The sequence below is a fragment of the Montipora capricornis genome, chromosome 3 (assembly GCF_036669925.1).
Source record: "Montipora capricornis isolate CH-2021 chromosome 3, ASM3666992v2, whole genome shotgun sequence".
Lineage (NCBI taxonomy): Eukaryota > Metazoa > Cnidaria > Anthozoa > Scleractinia > Acroporidae > Montipora > Montipora capricornis.
In genome coordinates this window covers 4302801-4330300 of record NC_090885.1, presented here as the reverse complement: position 1 = coordinate 4330300, position 27500 = coordinate 4302801, and the positions used below count along the sequence as shown (strand labels likewise).

Genomic DNA, 27500 nt, shown 5'->3' with positions numbered 1-27500 from the left:
TTCCCGTGTTTAGTAACACCCTTCTTTTACTTGGGGTATGAGCCCTTGTAGAACACTACAGTCATGTCCCTAGACCACTGGTTGAGCAAGTCCTTTTTAAGGAGGCAAAGGCCTTTTCCAGGGCCTTAGCCTTCTAATGCGTCTTTCATGTTTCAATCTCTCGTGGTTTTGGTGGAGCATCAAAGAGAAATTAGACCGTCGTGTTCTCCGGTTGACGAAGTGCTCAGGTCACATGTTAAGTAGGGTTACCGTTTATAGAGGTCAAATTGAAAGTAAATTTTGGAAGCGAAATCGGGAGCTTAAAAGGGTTTAAATGCATGGGCGACCGTCAACAGAGAGCCGCTAAATATAGATTCGACTATGTCCCTCTCACGTTGCCTTTGGTGTTTTTTGCTTCGGCAAATTGTTTGACGACAAAGGAAAACAGGCAGCTGTAGGAAAAACAAAGTGTATCCTCCACGAAAATTATAATTGAGGATAAAAATGAGTTTCTCAGAGGTACGTTTAGGATAATTACCGATTATCTTCAACCTCTACTTTGGGAAATATTATTACCCCATTGCCATCTCCTGTTAAACTTTTCTATTTGTGTGCGTTACAGTATGATTTTTGAGCCCTCACTTTTCTCTCATATTTTACATAATCAACAGATGACGCATTACAATTTCTTGACCTGTGAAACGTCCGGTTTAGAGGAGAATGGAAGTCTTCTCACACTCAAGGTTACTGCAAGACCATGGGAATTCGTTCAGTTGTTGAGCACGGGGACTATTCAAGACGAAATAAAGCCAGGAGAGGTATTGATTTCTTGTTGATGCCCACCTTTCAGACACTCAGGAGAAGTTATTTTTAAGCCTGAAATATTATTTCATCGTCCGAATTTCACGCCATGTGCATGACTGGCTTAAAACCCTTGCTACTTTGTCACCAAATCAAAAGTACTGCAGAAAGCTGTCCAAAAAAGCCATGTGATCAGCGAAAGGGTATTTTCCGTTCCGGCCACAGGTGCAATGGGTTCGTTTGCGCCATTAGCTCTCTGATTGAAATCTGGAAAGATACTCTAAATATCGATTTATGGGCTGTTCGTAAGGCGCGAACTCTCCTACCCTTGATCAAAGGTGCACGTGGAAAAAACTTTATAGACGTATTCCTACTTCAACATCCCTTGCCATTTCATCCTAACTCTATCTTGCAAGAAAAAGAAAGGCGTTTCGAAGGAGTGAACAGCAGGTTCACTCTCTGATATTTTCACTCATTTTGTCCATTATTGCGCGAGTATTGACTAAAACCAAGCTCACTCATGCCAAGTCATTTGTCTTGTAATTGCAAGAGGCGTTCTATATATGATAATCACATTTATATATATATATAATTAATAGCTAAATTACACTACAGTACTCTTAGTCAAGGAACACGTTTTCTCCAGGTTTATGGGCCTGTGGAAATTTATGTAGTGGCAATATGCGCAGGCTGACTGACTGAGTGGCAATGCGGGCAATGCGCTCAGCGGAATTTACTTTATAACAAAGAGATTTTCCTATCTTTTATCTTTCAAGGTCTATTTGAGGTCTTACCTTAGAATTCAGCGAGACCAATATCTTCAGCAGCAGCTTGCATTAGAGCAAAATGCATCAGAGATAATCATTCATACCACCACTGTTACGAATGCTTTGTCACCAGACGAGTATTTTGAACTTATCTCTCGCGATGCCATCAAAGACATGTTCCTAACTGACTCTTTCAGTAAGCACATTTCAAGCATCTTTTTCTATGTATCGTTAAGATACTAAAGTGGAAAATAGGATGTTTTTCTTTGACATCATGGTGATTTTTGTTATAATCAATGAGACCTTTAATTGAGATCAAAGCAGTAAAAGCTCAAGGGGAAAAAATGGATACCTTAAATTTATGACATTGATGTGGAAAGCTAATCCAAGTTTTCTGACCCATATTTTGCATACAAAATCCTTAGTCGTTTGAGATAGTTGTTGCAAGTATCTGTAGAGGAATCACAACTCAAGCTTAATAAAAACGCGGTTACTAAACAAAGTTAACCAAAGGCAAACACCACACCAAACAAATCCAATTTAGGAAAACATCGCTAACTTCGGTAACCCATACTTAATAAATACCACCTGGTTAAATGGTATATCCAACAAAAATAAAAGCATGTCTCGATAAATCTCCACAGGTATTTACTCAGAGGAGAAAGTGCAAAAAACTCTAGATGCAATGAAGGGAAGACGTGACCATCTTCTTAAGGTAAACCATATTTTTGTATCTTAAGGACCGCTCCCTGTGCTTGTGTTCGTGGAGTCTCGTAATATTCATTTTGCCTGGGCAGAGAAGTTGTCTGTCATAACAACAAGTAGTGGTGAACGGATGTAGAGTGGATACAGGATAAATGACGTCCATATTGATAGACCTTTCGATTCATGCATTTCAATATTGTGCACACGTCAGAAATAACTTGCCACCGGAAGCCTTCATCCTCACTTCCACTCCCAGACCCTAGCAAAGAATTATATAAAATAGAAATGTGACGAGCCCATGGCAAAACAGCTGGTCGTCACTGCTGTGAGGTGGAAGAATCGGCAGTCTGGTGTTCTTTTCAAGCCAGAGAGAGGAACAAACTGTCCCCAGTGGATCAATATATGCACGGATATTTTAAAACTTAAATGGCAAGCAGGAGCACGTAACGAGTTGCGTACAACTTTGATATATTTGTGGCACGGAATCGACATTGACCAAACATAGAGACCGAGTTATTTTTAGATCGATTTTCCCGTGAAACCGGATCTTTCAATTACTACCAGTGAGATTGAGAATGGCCACTCGTGTGATGCCAAACTCAATTTCGCTCTGACGAAGGGCTAACGCTCGAAACGTCAGCTTTTAGAATCTCTGTACGGTGGCCAATTTACATTATCAACTCCGTTGATAAAACCAAATTTTTGTATTCAATTTAAAATTGCCTCGACTTGGACCCAGTATGGAAGCTTGTACGTTGATGGTTATAGGCTCCAGTTGAAAGGGAATAATGCATGGGCCTTTTTGCATAGCCCCCCATATTGGTGTTTTTTGTTTCACTCTAAAAAGCATCTTAACCAAGGCGATTGTGCTAATTATTTCAAATTTTTTGTAGATTGCTAACTGCTGACTGCTAACCTTTGTTCCCATGACCTCTTGGTCCACTTTCACACAAACGGCCCATCAAGATCACGCGGTCGTCCTTGAAATAGCCACGCAGTATGATACCGAATTATAAATTTATTTCAAAGAATTTTCATCGAAATAGGGCTCTCTCTTGGTACCGGTAAATATTAGTGTTCTTACCTCATTTACATTACAGGCACCAGCGAAAGACAAAAAAATTCGCATGCGTACAAATTCCAAGAATTCAATCTGATTCCAATACAAAACTATTTAGTCTTTCGTTTAATTGTTTTTTTTTTCTGATTTTACGTTGTGGATTTTGGATATCGAAGTGGAAAAAGGCCAAAACGTTTCTCAAATCTCTAACTGAGTACTTGTATTGTATAGCTTTAAAAAAATGTTATCTCAACCTTGGACAGAATTACACCTTAGTTTCGTAGAAACACGCCATAAACAAAATGTTGCCGGCCATTTGCAAAACCTCATTTTGTACAAATATTATCCCTACATTTTATATTCCACTTTTGAAGCTAATAACAAGTCCCGACTCGGAGACAAAAGTTACAACCTTGTTCCATTATCATGGTGTGAAGAGAGAAATTCAGAAGTGGAAGGAAGTGGATGCGTCGCCTACTCTATCAGAAAATGAAAAGAAGAAAATCTTACTGAAATGCAAGATTTCAATAAGCAAGTATGCCAAGGTTGCCTTGCTTGCCAATTCTTTCATGCGAAGAAACAGCTCTTTGGAAATCCGTATTGTCGACTCAGAAAAGTACAACCTTGAAAAGCTAAAAGAGATCCAGAGGGAGACATTTGCATTAATTCGTCTTAAGGGTAAGAATGCTCTTTATCTTTTGTTACCGATTGTTGGTGTCTTTCCGGCATTAGGGCATCAGTGGTCCTGGCAACCCATCGTAGGCCTCTCAGGTATCTCAACAATATAACACAACGAGTCACAATCTTGTTAGAATTTTGACAGGTTGATGTCATAACCTTTGGCTAATATTAATGAAGCTGCCGACTCATATCATTAAAAAGTGAACTTAAATCTTTCTTTCCGTTGTAGCTTGATAAAGGTTTTTGATGGTGACAATAATCTTAATGGTTTTACGATAATATGTTAGAAGTAATTTTACATATCATTGGAGTATTGGGGCATTTACGCATGCGCAAGTGAAAAACGCAAACAAACAAAAAAACTTGTCAGTGTTTGTAACTGAGATCACTTACATTGGCCTCGTTCAAAGAACAAATAAGAGATCATTTAACCTTTCAAACAACAATGGCCTCGAAAGGGTGACAAGTCGTTGTCCTGAACGTAACTGTGTAAGCAAGGACCAGCGTAACAAAACAGAATAACTAGATTCGAATCTATGGTCGATATTTGAGATACATTTCTTCATACCAGGTGGAACTGACGAAGCTATTTGTTATGCGGATCAAGCTTCATCTCCAGACGAGAGAAACATCGCTTCTCACCTGGTGAATGTAAATGGAGACGAAGTCGCCAACAAGAGGAAAGTTTATGAAAAAAGCCGTTTGGTTGCTTGGAGTAACGAAGATTCCATACTGAAACTCGCTACTGCTATAATGAAAGAAAATCACGAGCTCAAATCCAGATATGGTATAGATGCCATAGATGTGAGTGCTTATATTTTCGTAGTATGATACTCAACCTCTTTAATTTGCACTGTTATTTGTCCTGACTTTCAAAAAGCTGATGAAAAGTATGCTTGCATGCGGTTATATTTTGTCAAAAAGACACTTAGTATATGGATCCACATGACGCTTGCGTCCGCTGTGATGTTCTTAACTCCCAACTAAGTATTCAAGCCTTAGTGAGATGGGCGCAGTGGTAAGAAAACTCGCCTCCCACCAATGTGGCCTGGGTTCGATTCCCAGACGTGGCGTCAGATGTTGGTTGAATTTGTTTGTTCTCTACTCTGCTCCGAGAAGTTTTTTTTCCCGGGTACTCCGGTCCCTTCCCCCCCCCCCCCCCCCCCTCCCCCCCCGCTCCTAAAAACCAATTAGTAACCCAGCGCTAAATACACTTGACACTTAAAGAAAGTTCATTATTATTTATTTAGTCTTATCAAAAGTTCCTAATCCAGATCGAAGTCTCGACCTGTGACGAAATGCGGCCCATCAGATTTCAGTATTATGTATTTTTAGGACGGCTTCTGCAAGAGTTTTGCGGGGAAAAAAATGTTGCGGTATTGTGTTCCTTGCACGATCCATGATTTTGCATTAAGCATGAGCAAGCCCTCTAATCACTCATCAGAGGCGCTGAAACTTTAAATATAATTTCTTATCTCTCTTAGGCCCGTTTCAAACGTCGAACTTTTCATGTGCCGAATCTAAAGCAAATGAGACAAATCTATTGTTTTCGTTCATTTTCATTAGATTCGGCACGTGTAAAGTTCGACGTTTGAAACGGGCCTACCGTTGCTTTTGTTGTAACAGAAAAAAGACATGATAGGACTTGAGCAGTTGACTCGTATCAGTCACAAGTTCCGAAGCGAGTTAGATGCCGGCTACTTTGAGCGAGTTGGTGAAGGAAGTTTCGGTTACGTATATCAGGCAAAGAAGGGCGGCCGGCCAGTAGCTGTTAAAATTTTGAAAGATAAAGAAGCTGACAGCAAGCACATTGAGAACTTCGAGAGAGAAGTCGAAATGCTAAAGTTCGTTCAGTTTCTCCTCTATATAACATTAAAGATTGAAATCTTATTCATTTCCTTCCAGTTATTTTAAGGAACCATTTTACCTACTTACTCTGCGTGCAAGGTGCTTTTGAAAAGAGTTTAGTAGCTACATGGGAGGCGACTGTTTTGAGTTAAATATTAGCAAATGTAAAATTTAAAAAAATATGCAGACATACTATTTTTACAACTCAAAAGAGCTTCTTCAACTGAGAATCTTTCCCCTCAAACATCTAGAAATGGTATACTAGGCAGTTTCTCTTGCAACAGTTCCTCAACTGAAGGTGTAGCGAAATTTCGTTAGCACCAAAGTTTTTACCGAGTCAAGTGCCACAAATCCTTGGCGACACCGATAGATAGTAACGAAACAATGCAACTTTTGAAATATTCCTCACAGCGTTGTGTAAAATAAAGCAGATTTTCACTCCCCGCAGTGATTGCAGCACCACGCAAATAACCCGAAAATCGGTTGTAGTGTATGCTACACCAGGCAATTGTTCGTGCACCTTGCGGTTTTGAGGCAAAATTACGAGGTAAGCTGCTCGATAAAAAGTTGTTTTCCCAAGAGTAACAGTCTTAAGCATGAAATCCTTGCCGTGAATTCCGTATCCAGAAAAAGATTAAACTGTTTTGGCCTGTCATTCTAGACAAGCAAACCATCCCAGAATTGTGGAGGTGATCTCGATCTACATTTCCAAGAAGAATGAACTTTCAATTGTGATGGAGTTTATGGCTGGAGGAAATCTGAAGGATTACCTAAAGGAGCACGGTGGACAAGGAAAGATCTTCACCGTCAGATTTATTGAGGATATTGGCTCGGCCATCGATCACCTTCATTCCCTCGATATTATGCACAGAGACGTAAAACCTGAGAACATCTTTGTGAGTACCTTTATATGAACAATTTTTATCATTACGCGCCAGTAAACGTCAGTGAAGTTACTTTTTGCCAATTTCCTCTTTTGCCTTCAAAGGGAGTTAGATTTTTAAAAGGTAGCTTCATCACGCGGAGTTTTTAAATCGGGGATGGCAACCGGAAGAGAACATTTCGTAAGCCAGGACAGCAGTGTCTCCCACGTGGTAACTAAGCACCCTCTATTGGAGAAACGTGTTTGCCGTTCGCGTCTCAAAAACCAGGGGCACCCAACGAGCTATTTTTTTCAAAAATTTATCAAAATATATCATGGCCATAAAATGAGCCAAAAATTCGCCTATTTGGAACAATTTCTCCATCTACGGGGAAATTTTTATCTGTTCTGCACTCCCAGCAGAAAGGAAATTCCGTTTGCCAGCAGGGCCGGGTGTTTTCCAGCCAGCAAGCATAAAAACAACAATTTAATGCACCCTGCGCCAAAATGAGCGTGGCAAAAGCTCTTGGATTTACCCTTCAGTGGGGATGGAAAATGGGGTACATTAACTTCAAAAAAATAACTTTCTTCCAGGGGAGACGCATCCGCCAGCAGATTGAAAACAATTTGCCAGCACAACAACAATCTTTTCCCCAGCAATTTCCCAGTACTTCTTTTTCTACCAAGCAGATACACCCCCCTGCGGAACACCTGTTTTGCGAACACCTCCGTTGGGCGCCCCTAAAAAGCGTCGCATGCTTTACGCTCCGTTAGCAACGACGACGGCTACGGGAACGAGAATGTCACAAAGTAACAATATTATTGGTTAAAAAAGGAAAATAGTCGTGCTGAACGTGCGACAATACTTACGTTAGCGATAAGTTTTCTTTTTGGAGTGACGTTTTCTTTGACATTGCCGCTGTCCTTGCTCAAACTCCCCAGTGCACGTGGGTTGTTAAAGAGGGCAATTACCCCATCAGCAGACCCTTTAAAATGAAAGTATATAAACACAATCTCACACAAGATCCTGCTGGGGAAACCCAATCAAATGTCCCATCACGTATACAGTTGAGAAAGAACTGTATCTGTTGCAGCATCTTTCTCAGGCTCTAGAGGAATGGGCCACAAAGACCGTGAACTAATGCGTTTTACCCAACCTGAGAGCCCATGCCCCTTACCTTTTAACCTCCACTTCAAATTCTGATGTGACCTTAAGGTCTGAAATTGTTTTGTAGCTATCAGAGGATCACAAAGTCTTAAAACTTGGTGATTTTGGACTTGCGCGAGCCACTGAGGGCACAGGGCACACTAAAACTGCAATTGGCTCCTACCGCTACATGGCGCCAGAAGTAATCAGCACTGGAGGTCACTACTCGAAGAAAGCGGATGTCCACAGCTTTGGTGGGCTAACAAATATTTGCAACTTGTTGAGATTTTTTATTACAGCAGGCATAAATGTCAGTTAAGCAGTAGCGAAAGGAAAGCTAGCCTGAAAAAATCAGGCTTAAACAGGATTTAACTGGTGTGTGTGTGAGGGAGGAGTGGTTAGGGCAGGGGGAGGGTGAGGGACAAAAGCGCTTGTTACCTTACGAGGCATTCAGATGACTCATATAGTTGTCAGTTTCCAAATAATAATGCATTCTGGCCTCCGGGCTCGGGGACGAGAACTCATACTCCATTATCGGATGGTTCTGCTGGACTAAGCCTTAAGCACTATACATTGAAATCAACTCATGTTGTTATATACCTAGACTTTCACTCGAAAAAACGAGCACTGTGATTGGTTGATTCTTGCTCACGTGCCCCTGATCAAATTCAAAATTATCCCGGTCGGGATACAATTCCGCAGTTGTTGCCCGCACCGGATGTTTTGCTGCGATTGTTGAAGGAAAAGTCTAAATATATCACAAAGAACTTAATGCCTGGTCCCGCGGGAGACTAGTTAGTTTTGTTTTCCCTCGACTTCGTCTCGTGAAACATCAGGACCCTCGGGAAAACAAAACTAACTGTTTCCCTGGGACCATACATTGTGTATAATATTAACTGTTTTATTTAGCGTCAAGTGTTGTGGCGCTGGGGCACTAATAGGGAGGGCATAAATGTCAGTTACTAATTGGGGAGTCAGAGTGGTTTAGTGGTCATCAACTGTGCCTCCCATCTCTGAGACCCAGGTTCAACTCTGGCCTCGGGTCGTATGTGGGCTGAGTTTCAGTCGATCTCAACCTGACTCCGAGGGTTTTTCTCCGGGTGCTCCGGTTTTTCTCCCTCCTCAAAATCGACTCCCGGTCAATTACATCTGGCTGGGTTTGCGGTGCTCCGAAATCACACATGGATCGTATGGCGGCAGCCATGGGCGCCTTCACATGCATTCGGTCCGATCCCGTTGAACCGGTTGATCCTGAAAAGCCCTTGTAGGGAGTGGTCAACTAAGCGCACATTTACATTTACATTAAAATTCAGTCCTAAACAAAACGCATCATCTCGAGGCTCTGGGGAATAAATAAAAGGATTTCTGTGAGTTTATTCTCCAGAGCGTCGAGATGATATGCCTTTTGTTTAGGACTGAATTTTAACATATCGAAATAGATGAGTTCACGCTCTTGAGTGCATCATGGGTAATCAGGGCTAGATGAAGAGAAATTCAAAGGTTTGTAAGGAAGTTCAAAACGATGAGAAGTATTCATGATACGCAATTTGGGTATTTTTATTTTCCAAAACAGAAGATATGTGCTCAAAGGTACCGCAGAATAAAGTTGGAGCGAATGGCTATTGAAGAAATTGTTTTGTTAAAGAAAGTTTCTACGACACATTTCTGTAATTCCAAAGACACAAAATTACAGAGAATGGATGGACACAAAAAAGGAATTGCCAAGAATAGCTACCAAGTCCAGTCATCTCAGTCGTGAACTTGAACTTATTTAAATACTTCGTTTAGGAACGCGAAAGTCTATAAAGTTGCGTCATGTAAAGTTTATTTTGCTTTGAATTTCCCGCCATGTTGTCTTGATAACCCATGATGCAGTCAACAGCGTGAACTGGTCTATTTCCGATGTTCGTGGACCGTGTAGTTCTCTCCATAAGATGCCATTCACTTTCCAGAAACAATTTATTCTTTGCAGAGGCTTTCTTAAAAGTATATATTACTTTTTTCTCTAGGCTTGTGCCTCATTGAAGTTTTAAGTGGAAAAACCGTGTATGCGGGTATTGAGAGAGATAAAAGTGTTTTTGATATCAAGATGTCTGGCGTCAAACCAAGTATTCCGGTACGTAAAATGTTGACGCCGAGAATTAAATGATCAGTAAGTAAATGGTATATTTATTTTTCCGAATTACCGGTACCGCTAACGGAGAGAAAGTCAAATTCTTGCAAATGCCATCACAGCAACCTCATCTTATCAGGCATTTTACAATAGAGCTCCGGCTGGGATGAACTCTCTATTTACTAAACACTCCCGGTTGAGAAATCTCAGGGACAGCCTGAAACTATACGTGCAACGCCCTAAAAGTGACTTCCTTCGATCTTCTTTCTCTCATTCTCTCATCTTTTAAATCTGCTCTTAAAGCAAAATCTGACATTTTAGATAAAATAAATGAACATTTAAGGGCATGCAGGGAATAAACAAAGACATTGAAATTACATATATTGATGTTATTTTCATTATTTTATTTATTTTTAACACTATAGTCAATTAACTGTTGACTGTCTTACTGGGTATTGTGTACAGTGTTCTTTCTTATTCATTGTGAATAATTCATAAGTTTGTTAACGTTATTTGTTTAAATTTTGTAGATACACTTTAGTTCGTAGGTCCACATCAGCTTTTTAGCTGCTATTTATTGACCTACATGATAAATAAAGTATGTATGTATGTAAGGTAAAGTCTGCTTACGAGCCTAGAAGGCCTATCAGGCCGGCGCTTATCTCCGGTTTCTGTAGCATGAAGCGGACTAGGAGTATTTCTCCTCTCACCTGGATGGGATGCCAGTCCATCGCAGGGTTACCCCCAGCATTTTCACCGGTACCCATTTATACACCTGGGTGGAGAGAGGCACCGTGGGAGTAAAGTGTCTTGCCCAAGAACACAACACAATGTCCCCGGCCAGGCCCCGAACCCGGACCATTGGCTCCGGAGTCGAGCGCACTAAGCATGAGGCCACATCAGCTTTTTAGCTGCTATTTATTGACCTACATGACAAATAAGTATGTATGTATGTATGTATGTATGTATGTATGTATGTATGTATGCATGCATGCATGCATGCATGGATGGATGGATGCATAAATCACGGTGGATTATAACATGGCTGGGAAATTCTATTTAATTCAAAAGCACGGGCATAAACCATGACTACATAGAGACACGTTCTCTGCTTCTTGGGTAGTTCTTTTTCGGGCCGGCCTCAACAATTACGTTTTCTTTTCAACTTTTTCCGAGTCTTAGAATATCAATGACTATCAATATACGAGTAAGACCAAAAACAAATCTCTATTGGTTCAAAGAAAGAAAAGAAAAGAAGACAAACTATCAAGGACAATTTTCTGCAACTGCACGACCCACATCAATTGTCCAAGCAGTCCTTTCTTCGATTGATCGAAAGCGGTGGCTTTCACCCTTTTTTAATCCAAAAGCATCTTTTGTGATGCGTTTAACCATTTCTGATTTGCCGATCACAATCGGCTTTGACGTTTGAATGTGGCGTGTTAAAACCAAAGCAATGTGAATGTGTGTTTTCATTAAAAAAAATTTTGAATTCAATCTGCAATAATGACATGAGGTTTTTCCTGAAGATAGTTCAATATGAAAGAATTGCATGATGTTTTTAGCTGTGCGTCTACTGAGTTAATGATGCGCTCGGAAAGCTTAGAGAGAGATTTTACTTTGACATTAAAAGAAAACTGAGAAGTACTGTAAGTAGCCCCTGACGAGGAAATTAAATTTTAGAGCAAAAGTTGGATAAACAAACACCGGACAGAGTGAAGGCTACGTGTAGCCTTTTCTTGTTATTCTATTTCTCGATCGCGATATTCCAGCGCTTGCGTACGTACCACTTCTCAATCATTTTACGGTTTCTTGTACGTCTGCCTTCCTGAAGTTTTAAGAATATTTAGACCATAATTTTTTTTAACCCTAATAATTTTTTCTAACCCTAACCTTTTCCCAAAACTTTGTAGAGGGGCCAGCTGGTAGGTTGGCTGAATAATTTTGCGCGGAATTTGTTTCAGAGTATTCCAGTTGAAAAATTCGGAAAGGAGATGGCAATGAAGATAACAAACATCATTAAAAAATGTCTGGAGCCGGAAGAGTTCCGCCCAGATATGCGGCGTATTTTAAGTACGTTGAGGAAGAAAAGCTCGTCATCTGAATCCAGGTCAGGATGGTGCAGTTTGGAACCCGGCACTAGCATAGAAGGTAAGATTGCTTCGATCCAAAGTCATGACAACATTGCTTTCAAAACTAAAGGAAGATTCCAGATAAAGTAAGGAAAACAGAACCTAGCGACACCAGACAAGACTCAACTATTAAGATGGCTGGCTCAGACACCAGATTCTGTGACGAGTCTCTGAATTATGACAATTCACCTTACCCCACAATAGAGATGGCTATGGGAGACAATCCGTTCTCAACTCTATCCACAAATTTAATAACAATAAATAATTTTGTCGTGTGGACTAAGCAAGAACGAAAACAAAAATTAAAATCAAGAAACTGTGATTCCTGAGCAATTCAAAGTTTACAGCCAAAGATTCACGCTTATTTTTGAGAAACCAGTTAGAGGTTAACGCCAAGGTTTCTTTTAATCACTTTTGGTCACTTGCGACGTGAATCAAGCCTTCTTGCGACAATGGCATTCCCGTTGCGTTTGCAACCACGAACGCCTTGCTACAGTCAGTGTATCCCATCAATACTTGTGAAAAAGAAGTATGTTAATGAGATCGGTTATTATTACCTTCACAGAACAAGATTCTTGTGCTTCGTTGATGACTGAAACCACCGAAAGACAACCTTTAGATTCAAGCCAAGGTACCACCGGTAAAGTCAGGGTCGATAAACCAAGAAACACTGAACCTAGCGACACCAGAGATGACTCTTGCTCAGACACCAGACTCTGTGACGAGTCTCTGAATTATGACAATTCACCTTACCCCACAATAGAGATGGCTATGGGAGACAATCCGTTCTCAACTCTATCCACTTACAACCCGTCAGAGGAACAATCCTCTGGACGACACAGAATCAATGAATCCGAGACTTCTACGCCTCCCTCCATTGAAACCGATGAGTCAGCGTCACCTAAAGCACAAGAGACCCTTTATGGGCCTGATTCCCCTTACCCTAACATTTCAGAAGCGATCAAAAGTACTCAATTCTGAAGCCATACTCCTACGGTCGGTCTGTGGAACGCTCTTTAATCAACACAATTATTTACAGAAATCAACCTAGAATGCGAAAAAAACTGTCGAAGTGAATTCTGCGTAAAAGTACTAAGGGGGTTTCAAACAATGAACCAGGTTTGATTCACTGTTCGCCAAATATGAACTTAAATTAGCAAAAGACCAAACTAATTAAAACAAAGATTCGGACGAGAATAAGATTCTTTTGATGGAAACAACTTAGTAAGTGCTTCTTTTCTATTTTCCCATCAGATGTATCGGTTTGAAAACACTATATATAATGACAAAATCGGAGAATATTACATCTGATTTGGGGTATTACTCTCCGATTTGGCCATTACCCCACCTTTATGACAAGCTTCGATTACTCAGTCGCCCGACTTGCACTGACTCATGAAAAACTACCCCACACTGTTAACGCAATTTAGAAGCTACTTTGCACTGTGAACCATCTGTGTGCAAATCAGTTACTCTATCTCGTTTTTAGCTTTAAATTCTGGAAGTTGAAAACTAACTTGACGGCGGAGAAAAACTTGAGGCGGCCGTTCCTGAAAAAGAAAGGTTTTCAGAGATGTTAGGAACTACTGTGAACACAAACGATTGATTCAGCTGGGAAAGGATAAAATGAAAGAACAGTTCATGATCTACCTCATTTCAGTCTCCTCTCTTCCCCCTTCCCACAAAAGAAAAGAAGCATTTCAGGGCTTTTATATATGATCAACAGAGGAGAGGACTTAAGGACACTATGACCCCCACAAATGTAATCAGGTATTGAAGTAAGTCAACAACATAAACAGCCGCTCCCCCCACCCCAAAAAAGACACATACACATGCACATGTACAAAAAGAAAAAAAACAAACAAACAAACGATGGACACATTCGGATGCATAAAATAAAAGCAAAAAAAATGACATGGATGTTACACAAACCTCCAGCAGTCACATGCGAGAAACTAGAGTCTTGATTATTCTAAACAAACAAAACTGATTATGTATTTTTGAAAGTGGCCCATTACCACCGTGCAAAGATTGAATGGCTAACATTCAAAACGTCAGCCAATCAGTCTTTCCACAGTGGAAATTCGATCGGTACCAACTCGTTTGACAAAACCAAAATTTTCATGTTGCACTGCCCATCAACGTAGCACAGTTTCTTTACCCCTTCCGTATGACCCTTCCCTGCTAGCAGAGGTTTGTTATCTTCTGTGTTCTCTGGGCTGACGAGCACGGGAAGAGACCCCTGCCATAGGTCGAAACTCACTCCGTTGAGCATGCGCGGTGGTTACTTAGCGACTGAATCCTCACGTGATAATTCATGCTGTGTGGGCTCATTTAACAACAGGGGAATTACTGTAAAGGTCGAATGCGCGGTACAAAGCGGGCTCAAGTCGCAGTCATGGGGCATGCGGCTTGAAGAGTGCCGTCCAAGGTTGTGGACAGCGGTTGGATCAAAGTGAGTTTGGACCCATGCGCAGATGTCTCTTTTCCCGTACTCGTCAGCTCAGCGAACGCAAAAGAAAAGAGACCTCTGCTATCAATTGATCTTGGTCTTGATGTCATTGGGATCCTAACGGATACTTCTACGGTAACGTTTCTTTGAGCGATCGGACACTTGGCTAAGGTTCGTAGTCTTCGTCTTCTATCAGCAAACTTTGAACGGCAACCTTCTACATGTAAAACTGAATTCCACTTTCTATAATTGAACTGTTGCCATAAAAAAACTAAATTCCGCTTTTTAAAAACTTTTTGTGTTTCCCTCAACTTGAATTCCCAGGAGAGAAAGAAAAAAATACGGAAACGTTCGTTTCCATGGTAATGGTAAGTACCGTAAAAATCCCGACCAAAACCAGTCAATCGGAGTGCTCCATTTAGATGAAGAACTGCTTGCCGTTCTCTACTTTCTCAAATCCCATAATACACCTTGTTTACCACCCCAAATTTGTATAGGCATTGTTTTCAAGTTCTCTTGTCCCAAGAGAAATAAAAAACAATGATTATGCAACATTTTGGGAAGTAAACAAGATGTATTATGCGATTTGAGAAAGTAGAGAATATAATGTTCAAACAAGGTATGCGTGATTTTTCGCAGGTTTCTTTCGCGTGAGTGGATACAAAATTTATAGGCCTTGTTGATGGGGTCATGTCTTTCGCCAAAAGACAAATTAAAGTGCTATATAGCGGCATTAAAAGAGACCAGGAAAATGTAAATGCAAACCAATTTATCATCTAAGACATTGTCACCGAGAAGAAATAGCGATCTTTGGTTTGCGGTGCGTCAATTTCTATTCTGAACACGCGCAATGGAAGAAAAATTGAAAAATCAAAACCTAGTACCCGTCCTCAGAACTGAAACTCGGATTTGAAGTCGAACCATAATCAAACCTAAGAACTGACTAATTAACATCCTGTGTTCATTAAACTCAGTATTGAATGTTCTGCGAGATAACCAAGCAAACGTTATAGCGGAAAGCTGTGGCTCGGTAGAAACCGTCCTGAGGACAAAAGATGTAAAAAACAAAAGGTAATATCGTAAATGGTTTGAACCCAGGAGTCATGTTATAATTAAGTAAAGTACGATCGTCCAGGTGAGTGTAGTCCTGAGAAGGACTGTTTGAGATGACATTGACTGACGTTTCGACAACCTGGGCGGAAGTCATCTTCAGAGTCAAGTGACTCGAGTGACTCTGAAGATGACTTCCGCTCAGGTTGTCGAAACGTCAGTCAATGTCATCTCAAACAGTCCTTCTCAGGACTACACTCACCTGGACGATCGTACTTTACTTAATTATAACAAAAAGTAAGGCCAAGTTATAACTAACGGGTTTTAGGCCATTTCCGAGTTCGTCTGCCTCCTCTTCAAAGTGAGTCTAAGTGCGAGCTTTTTTCTTATGAAAATTAGTTTTCATTCATATGTAAACTAGAACTTATTACCATCACAAAAACTTCGCACTTAGACTCGCTTTGAAGAGAAGGCTGACGTGAACTCGGAAATGGCCTACAGCGGGGGGCGAAATCGATGGGGAAATGAGGAAATGGAGAATAACCCCACTCGCTCCAACCTCACCTCCGCACTGACTAAAGTATATTTCCATGATTACTTTTAACGTCCCTTGAGTTTAATTGACGCTGAGCAGCCAGCTTTTTTCAGTTTACCCAGGATTAAAGTATTTAATCAATTTAACGCGCCAGTTTACAATTTTGTTTAAGTGGAATTTCATCGATTGTTCGAGTTAGTTCTTACTGCCCGTGGGTCGTAATATCCAGGCCGGACAACTTGTTTCCGACGAAATTACTGTGACTAAAATTTAAGTATAAACATCGTATGCATAGCAAACGAAACGAAACCTTTGTTTAGAAAACGTTTTGAACATAGAGTTTACTTCGCAACAGGTAAGGCCAGATATCCGTCCATCCAAAAGAAGGGGATTAGAACACTGATTTAATTGACTGAGCTGCAATTTAAATTTTACATTCACTCTCAAATGTGAACTGTAATAACACAACTGCCGAATCACAAAGCTTTGCGTTTCATGTTAAATCTATCATGATTTAGGTTAAACAGAAAAAGCTAGGGGATTGAAATGGTCTAAGCTTTACAAATCATGGAGTCAGTTCTTTATTTCGAATGAACAAACAGAATCTGAAATCGTCCTGTGATTGTTTTAGGATTTTACCATTTCTTAATTGAATACGAAAAAAAATTAAGAACTTTTACCAGAGGAAATTTGAAACGAAAGCTCTTGGGATTTAGGGTCAAAATAACGTTAGGGTTAGGTTAGGGTTAGGGTTATGTGTCCTATAATCTTGTAAACAGATTAGATTGCAAAGTGTTTCTCCCCACTTACTTCACTACATTCCATTCTGGTATGTTTTCTCTTACGTACTCCACACATGCGTCTCGCTCTTTGTATGTCACGTAGTCTCATTCTCAATACTATCTACCTCATTTTTCAGTGTCAAGACCTCTCAAAGCTCTTGTTAATTACTTAACCATTCTATCAAAGTTCCTAGTTTTTAGTGGCTAAATTGACTTAGAGAAGGCCAGACAAGCCATATTCTAACATTGAAAGGTTCACAATGCTGCCAACGACCATAAACAGGACACTTGCTTCTTCATTTTATTATTCTTACATACCATAAATTATTTCCATCTTACAAACCTCAAAAGTTTTGGTAAAATATATGAACTGACATTTCGGCATTGCAAAAAATACATGGGAGTAATTCCGTGATTCATTATTATTACTACAGGTAATTCAAATTGCAAGCGAATAGACCACTTTCGATATATTAAAATTTAGTCCTAAACAAAAGGCATCATCTCGAGGCTCTGGGGAATAACTATAAGGATTGGTATGAGTTTATTCCCCTGAGCCTCGAGATGATGTCTTTTGTTTAGAACTGAATTTCAATATATCGAAAGTGGGCTATTGCCTGACTGTTGATTTGATCAAAATCTGGTATTCTACGTATCTTCGGTCAATCCAATCTGCAAGCTAATGTTCGCCGTGTCTAAAATGTGTGAATTTTCCACAAGAATGTTCATTTCTTCATGGTTTTCGCTGGGTGCTGTGGATGCTGGCTGTTCAGTGGTCATGCACTCGTTTGATTCGGGATTCCTACTTACAGCTTCCTGTACAACTTGAGACGAGCTGGCCTGGGCCTGAGTTGGATTCACTACTTCAACTCGAGATGATCCGGCAGCCTCTTTTGGTTCTAAGAAGAGAAGAAACCCCTTTACCATTACATCTCCAGTTTGGTGAGCTGCGATTCAGTTAATCTGATTCCCTAGCATTGCACTGTGCATCCTGTTCTGCGCATAACACAGCGAAGGTCACATTCGTATTCAGGCATGGCTAAGAGGCTTTATGGTCAAATTTCACGGCTCAGTTCTGCTTTCTGTCTTACAAGTCTCAACAGATATTTCTAAACAAAACAATGTTTAAATTTAACCATTAAGATTCGTAGCCATGTGTGAATATTGATATATCGAACGTTGCCAAAAGCATTTCAAAATGGCGACCTTTCGTGCGGGAAAGCTCGCTAGACAGAAGAATGGCCGCAGTAAAGAGAAAAACAAGAAACTTTTTAGACTCTCGCAAAACAAAAGGTCGATTGATAACCTTGATGATGCTAAAGCGTCATTTCAGTCCGAGAGCGAGACAGCGCTATCAGGAGACGTGTTGTAGAGGGGTCGAGCTTGGTTTGCTTTCTGTTTTCTCCTAAACGAGGTTGGTGACCTATCTTTTTTTTGGCATAATTTTATTCTCTTACTCCTCCTCTTTGTGCAGTAAAAAAAATTTGAAAACTTTACGTCAGAAAAAAAAGTTACATTGAAAACAGTATTCGTAGCCATCACTCGTGGACACAAAATTGTCTCCTCGAGATCACGCACCCGAGGAATATTTGTAGTCAGTGCCTTTTCAAGACGTGTGCCTGTGCCATAAAACAAATACTGAATTATTCCTTAGGCTTTTGAACAATACAATACACCTGTTTTGTTATTTCTAGAATTAGGTCAAAGCAGTGCTTCCTGTTACAGCAAAACGTAGCGTGAACCGATGGAACAAACTTGTCCTTGATAGGTGAAGTCGCAATGATTAAATGGGTAACTGGAGCAAGTTATATCTCGCAAACGAGCTTGTTCAGCAATTTTTTTAATTGCGCATTTCACCATAATGTAGAGAACAATCGAGAAAAGTTTAAAGAAAATCTTACGACAACTTCTAATACTAAGGAATCACCTTAAAGCTGTCCGTATAAATCGGATCAAACGCACATGAGCTGCAGAGCTCGTATCATTATATTTCCTGGGGAAATATGAAAAAACGCGTTTGCCTTGTTTGACCAATTTTTGCCATGATGAAATTTTAAAAAAAGCATTGGGGGTGCGGAGTTAGATCGTGCCCCTTACCGATAAGGACTACTCTTTTTTCCGGGGCAGCGTCTTCAGATGCCGTGTGTGCTTCATCTGCAGCAACAAGAGCCTGCTTTTTCAAGCTTGGTCTGTCAACACGTTTATCGGCTGATCCTGAAAGTGATCGTGGTCTTGCCTTGTCAGATGTATTACTTTCATTCGTTAGCGTTCTTTCTCGTTCTGTTCGGTCTTGTTCTGTCATAGAACGAGCACGATTCACATAACTTGTATTTGCACTTCGCTTTCGAGGAGACGCCTTTGCTGAAACACAACGACATCACCCATAAGAGCAAAGAACAAAATGGCCGAAGGATGATCTACAACTGTATTTTGAGATTGACAAAATGCAGAGGTTACAAGATACACATAGGCTTTACGAACAGTGTCCTGAAATTAAACCACATCATTAAAATTTATGTCATAAACTATGTTGACAATAAAGTTGACAGTTACTTGTTAAAATAGGCAGAAAGGTCTCTGATGAGCCCCTTGGTCGGGATGCTTCGTAAGACTAACCACGAATAAGGTGAAAGTGGTGAGATCAACGATTCCCTTTCGGCTAAACATGAAGGCAGAAACCAGAAACCAGGCATAAAAAAGAAATGGAATGACTGCATAATGAAGTTGGAATTGGGAACGTTTTTCTTTGCTGAGATGACTGACTAACAAGGACTTTCGAACAAAAACTGGCCAACCTTCCTCTTACTAACCGAGTTCCAGGGCCGCATTGTAAGTAACGACCTGCGTTTTTCCAGTTTAATATATGGCCGTATGGTAAGGAGAACTTACAGTATGGCCCGAGAAAACAAGGGTCAGTGAGAGAATTCCGAATATCTCAGCATCCTTCAATAAAGTAAAAAAAAGCAAGCTCTTAAATTCTGCGGGCCGTTTTGTATAATAGGACTTGTTTAATTAGCCACTCACAGCGCGCGCGTTGGATATAATACATTATTAAATTCTCAACCTCGGATAATGCATTTCGCGAGCTCTGATTGGTTCACTCAATCTCGGTTATCAGCTCATATACCTTGGTTTGACCTTATATGGTAAATGATTGCGTTACGCGTTGCCAAACTAAAAATGTTTTCCGCGGAATGCCAAATTTCTCTTTGAATAAAGTCAAAAAGGAGAAAAAAAACTTTTTTTGTGGAAAGTTTGGATCAATTCCGACATTTAGAAGCATTTAGAAATAAGACAAGAAATGTTTTTGTGATGAGCCTGCGTCTGTCTGACAACAAGGTATTACACAACATCGCATCAGTTCTCATCAAGTTTTTTTCGATTTCGCTCGGATTTGCTCGCTTTTTCCGCTCGTATTTCGTACTTCCAAATTTTTGGAGTTGAAGGAATTTAATAAAACAATTATTCCATAAGCGCGCGCTGGATATGAGACGGTAAATAGCCAACGAGGCGCGTAGCGCCGAGTTGGCTATAACCAGTCTCATATCCAACAAGCGCGAATGGAATAAGTATATATTTTTTGATCAAATCCCTTCCTTGGTTGGTTGTAAACCCTATTTTATTTCAAACAGACGGTTTCAAAGACTGCACCAACAGATGAACTCGAATATCTGAGCTTAACCGGGTTAAACACAACGTGAGACAACTTATGGTTCACCACGCTTTGAAAGACCCGCCTGTGGCCTGTCATAGCAAACATATATGTAGAATACATACTTGCCGCTTTTTTGAAGACGTGATTGGACATAAATTCTTGAAATCTAGTGCAATAAAATGATGGTCGGTGAACTGAAACTGTATCCTGCCAAAAAAAAAACCGTTATTATCAATTATGTTATAAACCTGGGTTATTAACTGATAGCACTCGAGATAGATAGATAGATAGATAGATAGATAGATAGATAGATAGATAGATAGTTTTATTAAAATTACCCTTGCAGCCCGAGCTGAATTACGATAATTTTTACAAATGTAAAACGTTAATTAATTGTTACTATAAATTATATAATGATAAATTAAGAAAGTCATTTGATAAGAATTTAACAACAATAAAGCTTATCATTCTGTAAACACGAAATTACAATTAAGATACAACTAACATTATTCGAAATCAGATCATTTAATATATATGAGTTGTAAAAGGACATGCTATCGGCAATGGCTTACAATAAAACTGTCTCTAAAACGATTGGTTTTAAAACGCAGGACTTGGAACTTGCGATTTTTCAGTGTACGCAAAGTGCCAAGGTAAGGTGAGGATAAATTCGAAAAAACTATGCAGCACAATATTGCGGATGAACGGTAAAGAAAAGTTTAAACATGAATTTGCGCCAGAGAATTCAAAATTCAAGGGAACTCCATCTTCATCAGTGGTGTGGTTTCAAAGCACTGATAAAGAGGGAGTGCGCTCGTATGGTGAGCCGAGTAAGGAACACGCAGCCACGCAAACAAGATCAGCGACCTCAGTTGCGCGACCGCTCAAGCCAAACTTGTATTCCCCGCATTACCTTCTAGGTTATCAGCTTTTAAGCAGCAGATATTGTAACTGTCAGAATTAATTGTTTAAAAATGGTTACAAGACAACTCACTCCATCATGAACGATAGACTTCCAACCATGTTCTATTTTCTTGACTATTCTGCAAACAAAATAACAATAAACAAGACGCCTGGAGGCCTCCACGCGGGATGATTTCGTCGATGTTACTTCAGTAAAAATAACATTAAACTTTCAATGGGTACCGATAATCACAGTCTGTTTACACTAACAAGCTAGCTTGGGTTAAAGTGGAAACAAGGGAAGCTTGTGAATTAGAAAGATCGAATAGCAACCAGTTGGCGTGAGGAAAAGAAGTAAATTGATAAACTGATCAGGGGCCCCTATCTCAAAAGTCCCAGTAATCATGGGGCCCGTTAACTTATCGGGACCGTTACCGGGAAACTTTATCGGGACCGCAAGAGTGTTTCTCAAAGCACCCGTAAACTTTCCTAGTACTTATCGGGCCCGATAAAATAGCTAGGGTTACCAAGCTCTTGCGTGTACTTCACGTTCGTCTTAAAAAGAAGGAGAACGACTTGGGACTACATGTAGTTCATTCGATTTCGCAGCCGATGGAAAATGCGGCTGGACTGTTTTCATGCTTTTTAAAGGACATTGCAATGCGTTCTAAATTGAAATTTGAGTTGTTCGCTGTGTCAAAGGAGAGGATATGTGATTTGATTGCAGGAAATGACAAATGGCAATGTTCAATCTTTGGTGTAGTAAATTTTAGTTACCCTAGTGAAATGAAGAACAATCAAGCCTCAAGAGAGCAGGTCCAGTTTTTGGAGAATAAGTAACGCTTACTGTCAATGCCGTTTAGAGGTCACATGGCCTTAACTAAATTGAACCAAAAAAACACCGATTTCCGTTTTTGTTCACTGATCAACGGTTTATACCAGCGTTTTTTATGTTGAAAGGAGTTAATACTTGGATGGGTGACCGGCCGGTAACACCCCGAGCTGCTTGGTTAACCCGCAAGGAATTGTACTGATATAATAATAATAATAATAATAATAATAATAATAATAATAATAATAATAATAATAATAATAATAATAATAATAATAATAATAATAATAATAATAATAATAATAATAATATGCAGTGGAACAACCGACAACCTACTGATTGACAGGACAGTAACTTTGGACTGTCATAGGCACAAGCGCAATCTCAGTATAGCTTGGGTAGATGTGCACAAGGCCTATGACTCTGTCGATCATAGGTGGCTCAATAAATCATGCTGGTCCACAGGTTCCCAGTCTGGATCTGCGAAGTCATGAGAAAGTTATGCGCGGCGTGGAACACCCTTATAGTTAACACCAAATTTGGCAATGAGACCTCCCCTGTGGTCAGTTTTAACAGAGGTCTATCCCAAGGATATGCTCTATGCCCGTGCTTGTTTACGTTGTGCAATGTCCTCAACGTGAGAAGGGGTGTTCCGGTTGATGTACCTGAAGGGTTCAAGTCAGGGGAGACGGTCATCAATAGCCTGAAGGAAGACACAACCTATTGGTTCCTAGCAGCACCGGAACGGCTACTTCAAGAAGAGAAGCTGGCTCTGCAGTGTGCTACTAAGACTTACCTGCAGAGACTCTCAGTCATCTGGTCGAGCCCACTGTCAGACACCATCAGAGTTCAAGCGTCCAATCAGCTTGCCATGCCAGTGTTGTTGTACCTTATGTGGTCCCAACACTTGTGTCTGACAGAGTTGCGCAACATCAATAGGCAGGCATGGAAGATCGTGTGTGAGAGTGGTGGCAAGCACCCACTAGGGCTGAAAGGACGTGGAATGAGATCAGTAGAGGAAGAGTACAAAATGACTAAGATCAAGTCAGCCATTAAGCTGTATAGTAACTAGGACTCCACCATGAGCCTGGTGCGGGAGTTTGAAGAGAATGCAGCCCATCAAGGTCATCAGTCGCTCATCAAAGAGGCTAGAACGTTTGCAGAGGAATTGGGGATCATCCTTGCCCTGCATTTTCCGCACCCCAAGTGTCGTGACAACACAGATGGAGCAGATGACCTAGAGATAAGACGAGGTTTTTTTCAGGGATATATAATATATTTCTAGTATCTCAGTCCCGTTTACGTGAACTCTTTCGGTCTCTGTTCAATATGTTTTTTATTATCTACATTCATTGTTGTAATTTATTTTCTGGTACTGATTATTATATTTTGACCAATAAAGTTTGATTCCAATCCTAGAGATAAGACCAAGAGGCACCTCAAAGAGGCTGCACTAGAACGGTGGAAAAATGAAGTCAAGGAAAGGAGATGGCAAGGAAAGCTCCTCACAGCTAGATGGGAGAATGACCAGCTGAACCCACGAGCGGATGCTTTGCGTGGCTGAAGAAGTGGGATACGGCGCCTACACAAACCATAGCAGGAATGCTCAAACTTTACGAAGAGCTAACACCGACAAAGGTCTAACACACACGCAAGACCCATACCAACCAACCTAATGACACCCTATGTAGACTCTGTGGCAAAACTGCCGAAAGTATCCCTCACGTACTGGGAAGTTGTACTGCGCTTGCCCAGAATAAGTACCTTGCACGTCATAATGCGGCACTCAAAGTACTGCTCTGGAAAATGTTTAGAGAGCTTCAGCTCTCTTATACAGTGCCACCGTGGTATTCTCTGGTCGTTCCTAAACCCATTTTATGAGTCACCTGTGTCGTGATATCGCTTAGTTTCCGGCCTGCGGTAAAACTATTAGTAGTGCCCAGGCCACTGCATGTCAAGCAGATATGAGATTGATTATTCATCGTGTATGTTAGTCTTGAATTGTTTGTTGCTTCGCTTCGCTTCGCCAATAAACGCATGTGTGTATAACTGACGTCTCCTGTTCTTGATCGAGAACTACGATAACCCGAGGCCCAAACATATTGGGATATCCCATTCTTTGCAGTAAGTGAGCAAGTGAGGCAGAACAGAGTGGATGCGAGATTTATAGACCACGACAAGAGAGTTCTGGCGGTAGAAATGAGCTGCCCGTGGACGGAGAACAGAGGAAAGAAACTGGAAGAGAAGACCACCAAGTACGGCCCCCTCCACTGGGAACTCAAGCAGCAGTTCCCAGGATATGACATTCGACAGTATAGCATCATCATAGATGTCACTGGTGAATTTAACATAGAAAACGCTGCTATAAACCGGTGATCAGTACGTAAGAATACTATTAAAAATACAATTCACCATCGATAAAAGTTAACGGTAACAATTACCGAAAAAATATTTACAGGGATAAAAAACGTATACACTATATCCGTGTTGTGCCTTATCTGATTCTATTAACAGTTTAAAAGTGTTAATTTTAAAAATTCTCAGCGTTTCACAAGCACGCAATTCTTTGGGGAGGTCATTCCATTCCTTTGCAGCAGCATACTCGAATGTTGACTGGCCCACAGGTGTTTTGTATCTTGGGGGATGAAGTTCCCTTCTATCTCTGAGGGCTTTACGGCGAATTCTGATCTCAATGCAAAATACCCTTGAAGTTGCCTGGGCCAGTGATAATCATTTACGATTCTATATACTTGGTGGAGATGTAAATAACGGCGCCTGTTAAGGACGGTGCCTACTAATTCGAAGGTATTTTTGCCCCGACATGGTTCGTACAACTTAAGGCAAACGAAATTCAAGGACTTTTCAAGGACAAATTACAGTTTTCAAGGACTAAAATTTATTCAATAAACTGACATTCTTGGTCCCACACTAAATAGACCAGCCACGGTTGGTCACATTATTTTATACTGTAATATTTTGTAATAACACTTTTTAAAAGGACAACAGTCACTGGCCATGACTTGAAGTTGCATCTGGGTATAGAAATAGTATTTGAAGATAGAAAAATCATATTGTTCATAAAAATGTTACTAAGATGATGATGATGTTTTTAATAGCAGCCTTCTAAATTGCCTTATCTTTGGCTGACTTTCTGAGCGTTATTCGCTTCCGTACGACTGAAACCCGATTCTGACCTTAGATCACAACTTGAAGTAACTTCTTTGGGTAAAAATGTACCGACCAGCGCAGACTGAGTTAAACTTGAAGTTGTACAAGTGTTAATTTTATATTTATCGCCAATCATGTGAGACTTTTAAGTGCTTTCTCCCATGCACACACATGCACACATAGCCTTGCGTTTGTCGCCTTTAAATTCTTTTACCCAGCTACAGTTTGGATCGCTCAACCATTTAAATTGAAACGAAGAGAGAAACCAAACTATTTACACGGTGCAAAACACGTGGCGGACAACCCACAGCTTGGTGCAATGTGCATGAAATTGCGGTGAAGATGCAGTTTCGCTTCATGTACGCCTTTGCGTTTTTTTCCTAGAATTTTCTCACCGTAATCGCTTATGGCTTGTTATTAGTCATAAATGGCCAAATTTTCGTTGGTAAAATAATTTAATTTCTCAGAAAATGATGAGGCATAAACAAATTTGTGAATTTCAAGGACTTTTCAAGACCTAATAAAGAAATCAAGTACTTTTCAAGGAACTCAAACGAATTCAAGGACTTTTCAAGACGGGTACTAAAATTCAAGACCTTTTCAAGATTGTGCGAACCATGCCCGATTTGTGATTATGCAGGAAAGGTAGATCTTAACAAGTGTTATTGAAATCCAAAAAGAAAATTGGGGGTAACCACGCATTTTTCAAAGATAATTCATTAACAATATTTGTAAAAAGATTTAAAATACAAAGCAATGTATGGCGTTCTTTCTTAGACTGACGCTCAATTATCTCTAAAGAATGCATGGTTACCCCCAATTTTCTTTTTGGATACCAAGAGTACTTACGAAGATCTACTTTATCTGCATAGTTTTAAACCGCGCGAAAATATCCCTGCATTAGTAAGCATCGGCGATAGGAAATCTAAGTATCTGGAGATGCGCAGAACGTATGCGCAATAACAATAGCAGGCATCGTCCTTAAATAATGTTAACAGGCCAAGTCTCTCCCTCAATGACTGTGCACGTTAAGTGATTTGTTCTTCTTTGTTCTTCGCATTGCTTTGTTTTGCAACCTTTCCAGAAGAGATCCGATAACACCGATACTGCACAAATACTTATAGTGCGATACCTTAATTACTGAACAAATACTAGAAAATTAACGATAAAAGCGAAATTACATGACGTTTCCACGACTTCATGTGAAATGTGAAGAAATTAACACAAGTATTTATACAGAAATAGAAGTGTGAAAAATACATAATGTAGTGAAGCATGATGAGCATGAATTTAAACAAAACGTTTCGCGCGAATGGAGTCAGCTTAAGTGTTCAGTTTCGGTCCTTTCTTTTGGATGAACAACATTTCTCAAACTCATTAATTATTCATAAGGCTGTAAGCCAATAGGATTATTGCATTTGGTCAGGTGCAATGGTTTGGATACCCAGTGAAACCCTTATGGCACTGCAAGCAGTGTTTGAAATTTGTTGAAACACTGCTGGCAGTGTTTCAACAAACTTCAAACACTCCTAATCTGCATATTCATTAATCAACAAATAGTAATTCAAACTCAAGCAAAGCATTACAAAATATTTGCATGTACCTATTATTTTATTTCAATTCATTACAGATTAGGAATCTTTGTGAGTAATTCGTTCACAACGTTCTGTATGATCATCCCGTTCCGTACTTTTGTTGTTCCGTTCTGCAAATACCGAGAAAAGCAGACGTTGGTAAGCAGTGCATTCCAGAGTGCGCAAATACCAGGAAAAACAATTGATTCCATTTCATTCGTTTGAGAAGTTATTCCAAACACTCATTCTGCGTGTTTCATTGCGATGACAAACAACTCGAAAACAATAAAACACTCGGGCCCAGAGGACCTCGTGTTTCAATAGTTTTCTCGTTGTTTGAAATCGCAATGAAACACTTGAATTCGTGTTTGAAATATAACTTCAAAGATTAAACACTCAAGCTTGCTTAGGCATTTCTTAAGTACTTTGAATTTCCCACGGAAGTTCGAAGGTC

The 27500-nt window shown here is 40.1% G+C and overlaps 2 protein-coding genes across 5 annotated transcripts in view; one reads left to right on the top strand and one right to left on the bottom strand.

Annotated features, from left to right (window-relative positions):
• LOC138041979 (uncharacterized) overlaps window positions 1-13287 on the top strand; it is a 32788-nt gene extending 19501 nt beyond the window's left edge. Inside the window, exons 7-17 of the mRNA XM_068887686.1 lie at window positions 651-797; window positions 1557-1743; window positions 2192-2262; window positions 3687-3990; window positions 4565-4797; window positions 5620-5837; window positions 6503-6737; window positions 7939-8104; window positions 9860-9966; window positions 11928-12114; window positions 12661-13287. Coding sequence (XP_068743787.1) covers window positions 651-797; window positions 1557-1743; window positions 2192-2262; window positions 3687-3990; window positions 4565-4797; window positions 5620-5837; window positions 6503-6737; window positions 7939-8104; window positions 9860-9966; window positions 11928-12114; window positions 12661-13076 — 2271 coding nt within the window. The 3' untranslated portion in view covers window positions 13077-13287. The remainder of the gene's footprint in view (window positions 1-650; window positions 798-1556; window positions 1744-2191; window positions 2263-3686; window positions 3991-4564; window positions 4798-5619; window positions 5838-6502; window positions 6738-7938; window positions 8105-9859; window positions 9967-11927; window positions 12115-12660) is intronic.
• The window catches only part of LOC138041980 (phosphatidylinositol 4-phosphate 5-kinase type-1 alpha-like), a 63972-nt gene continuing 49568 nt past the window's right edge, over window positions 13097-27500 (bottom strand). The window contains exons 16-21 of one of the 4 annotated variants that reach the window (XM_068887691.1): window positions 21564-21612; window positions 20692-20776; window positions 19012-19275; window positions 17725-17813; window positions 14028-14067; window positions 13097-13645 (exon numbers count right to left, since the gene is read on the bottom strand). In XM_068887691.1, the coding sequence (XP_068743792.1) occupies window positions 13608-13645; window positions 14028-14067; window positions 17725-17813; window positions 19012-19275; window positions 20692-20776; window positions 21564-21612 (565 nt within the window). In that variant the 3' untranslated portion in view covers window positions 13097-13607. Of the gene's footprint in view, window positions 13646-13747; window positions 14068-17201; window positions 17814-19011; window positions 19276-20691; window positions 20777-21563; window positions 21613-27500 lie in introns of those variants that run through there. The other 3 variants (XM_068887690.1, XM_068887688.1, XM_068887689.1) reach the window with 3 other exon arrangements.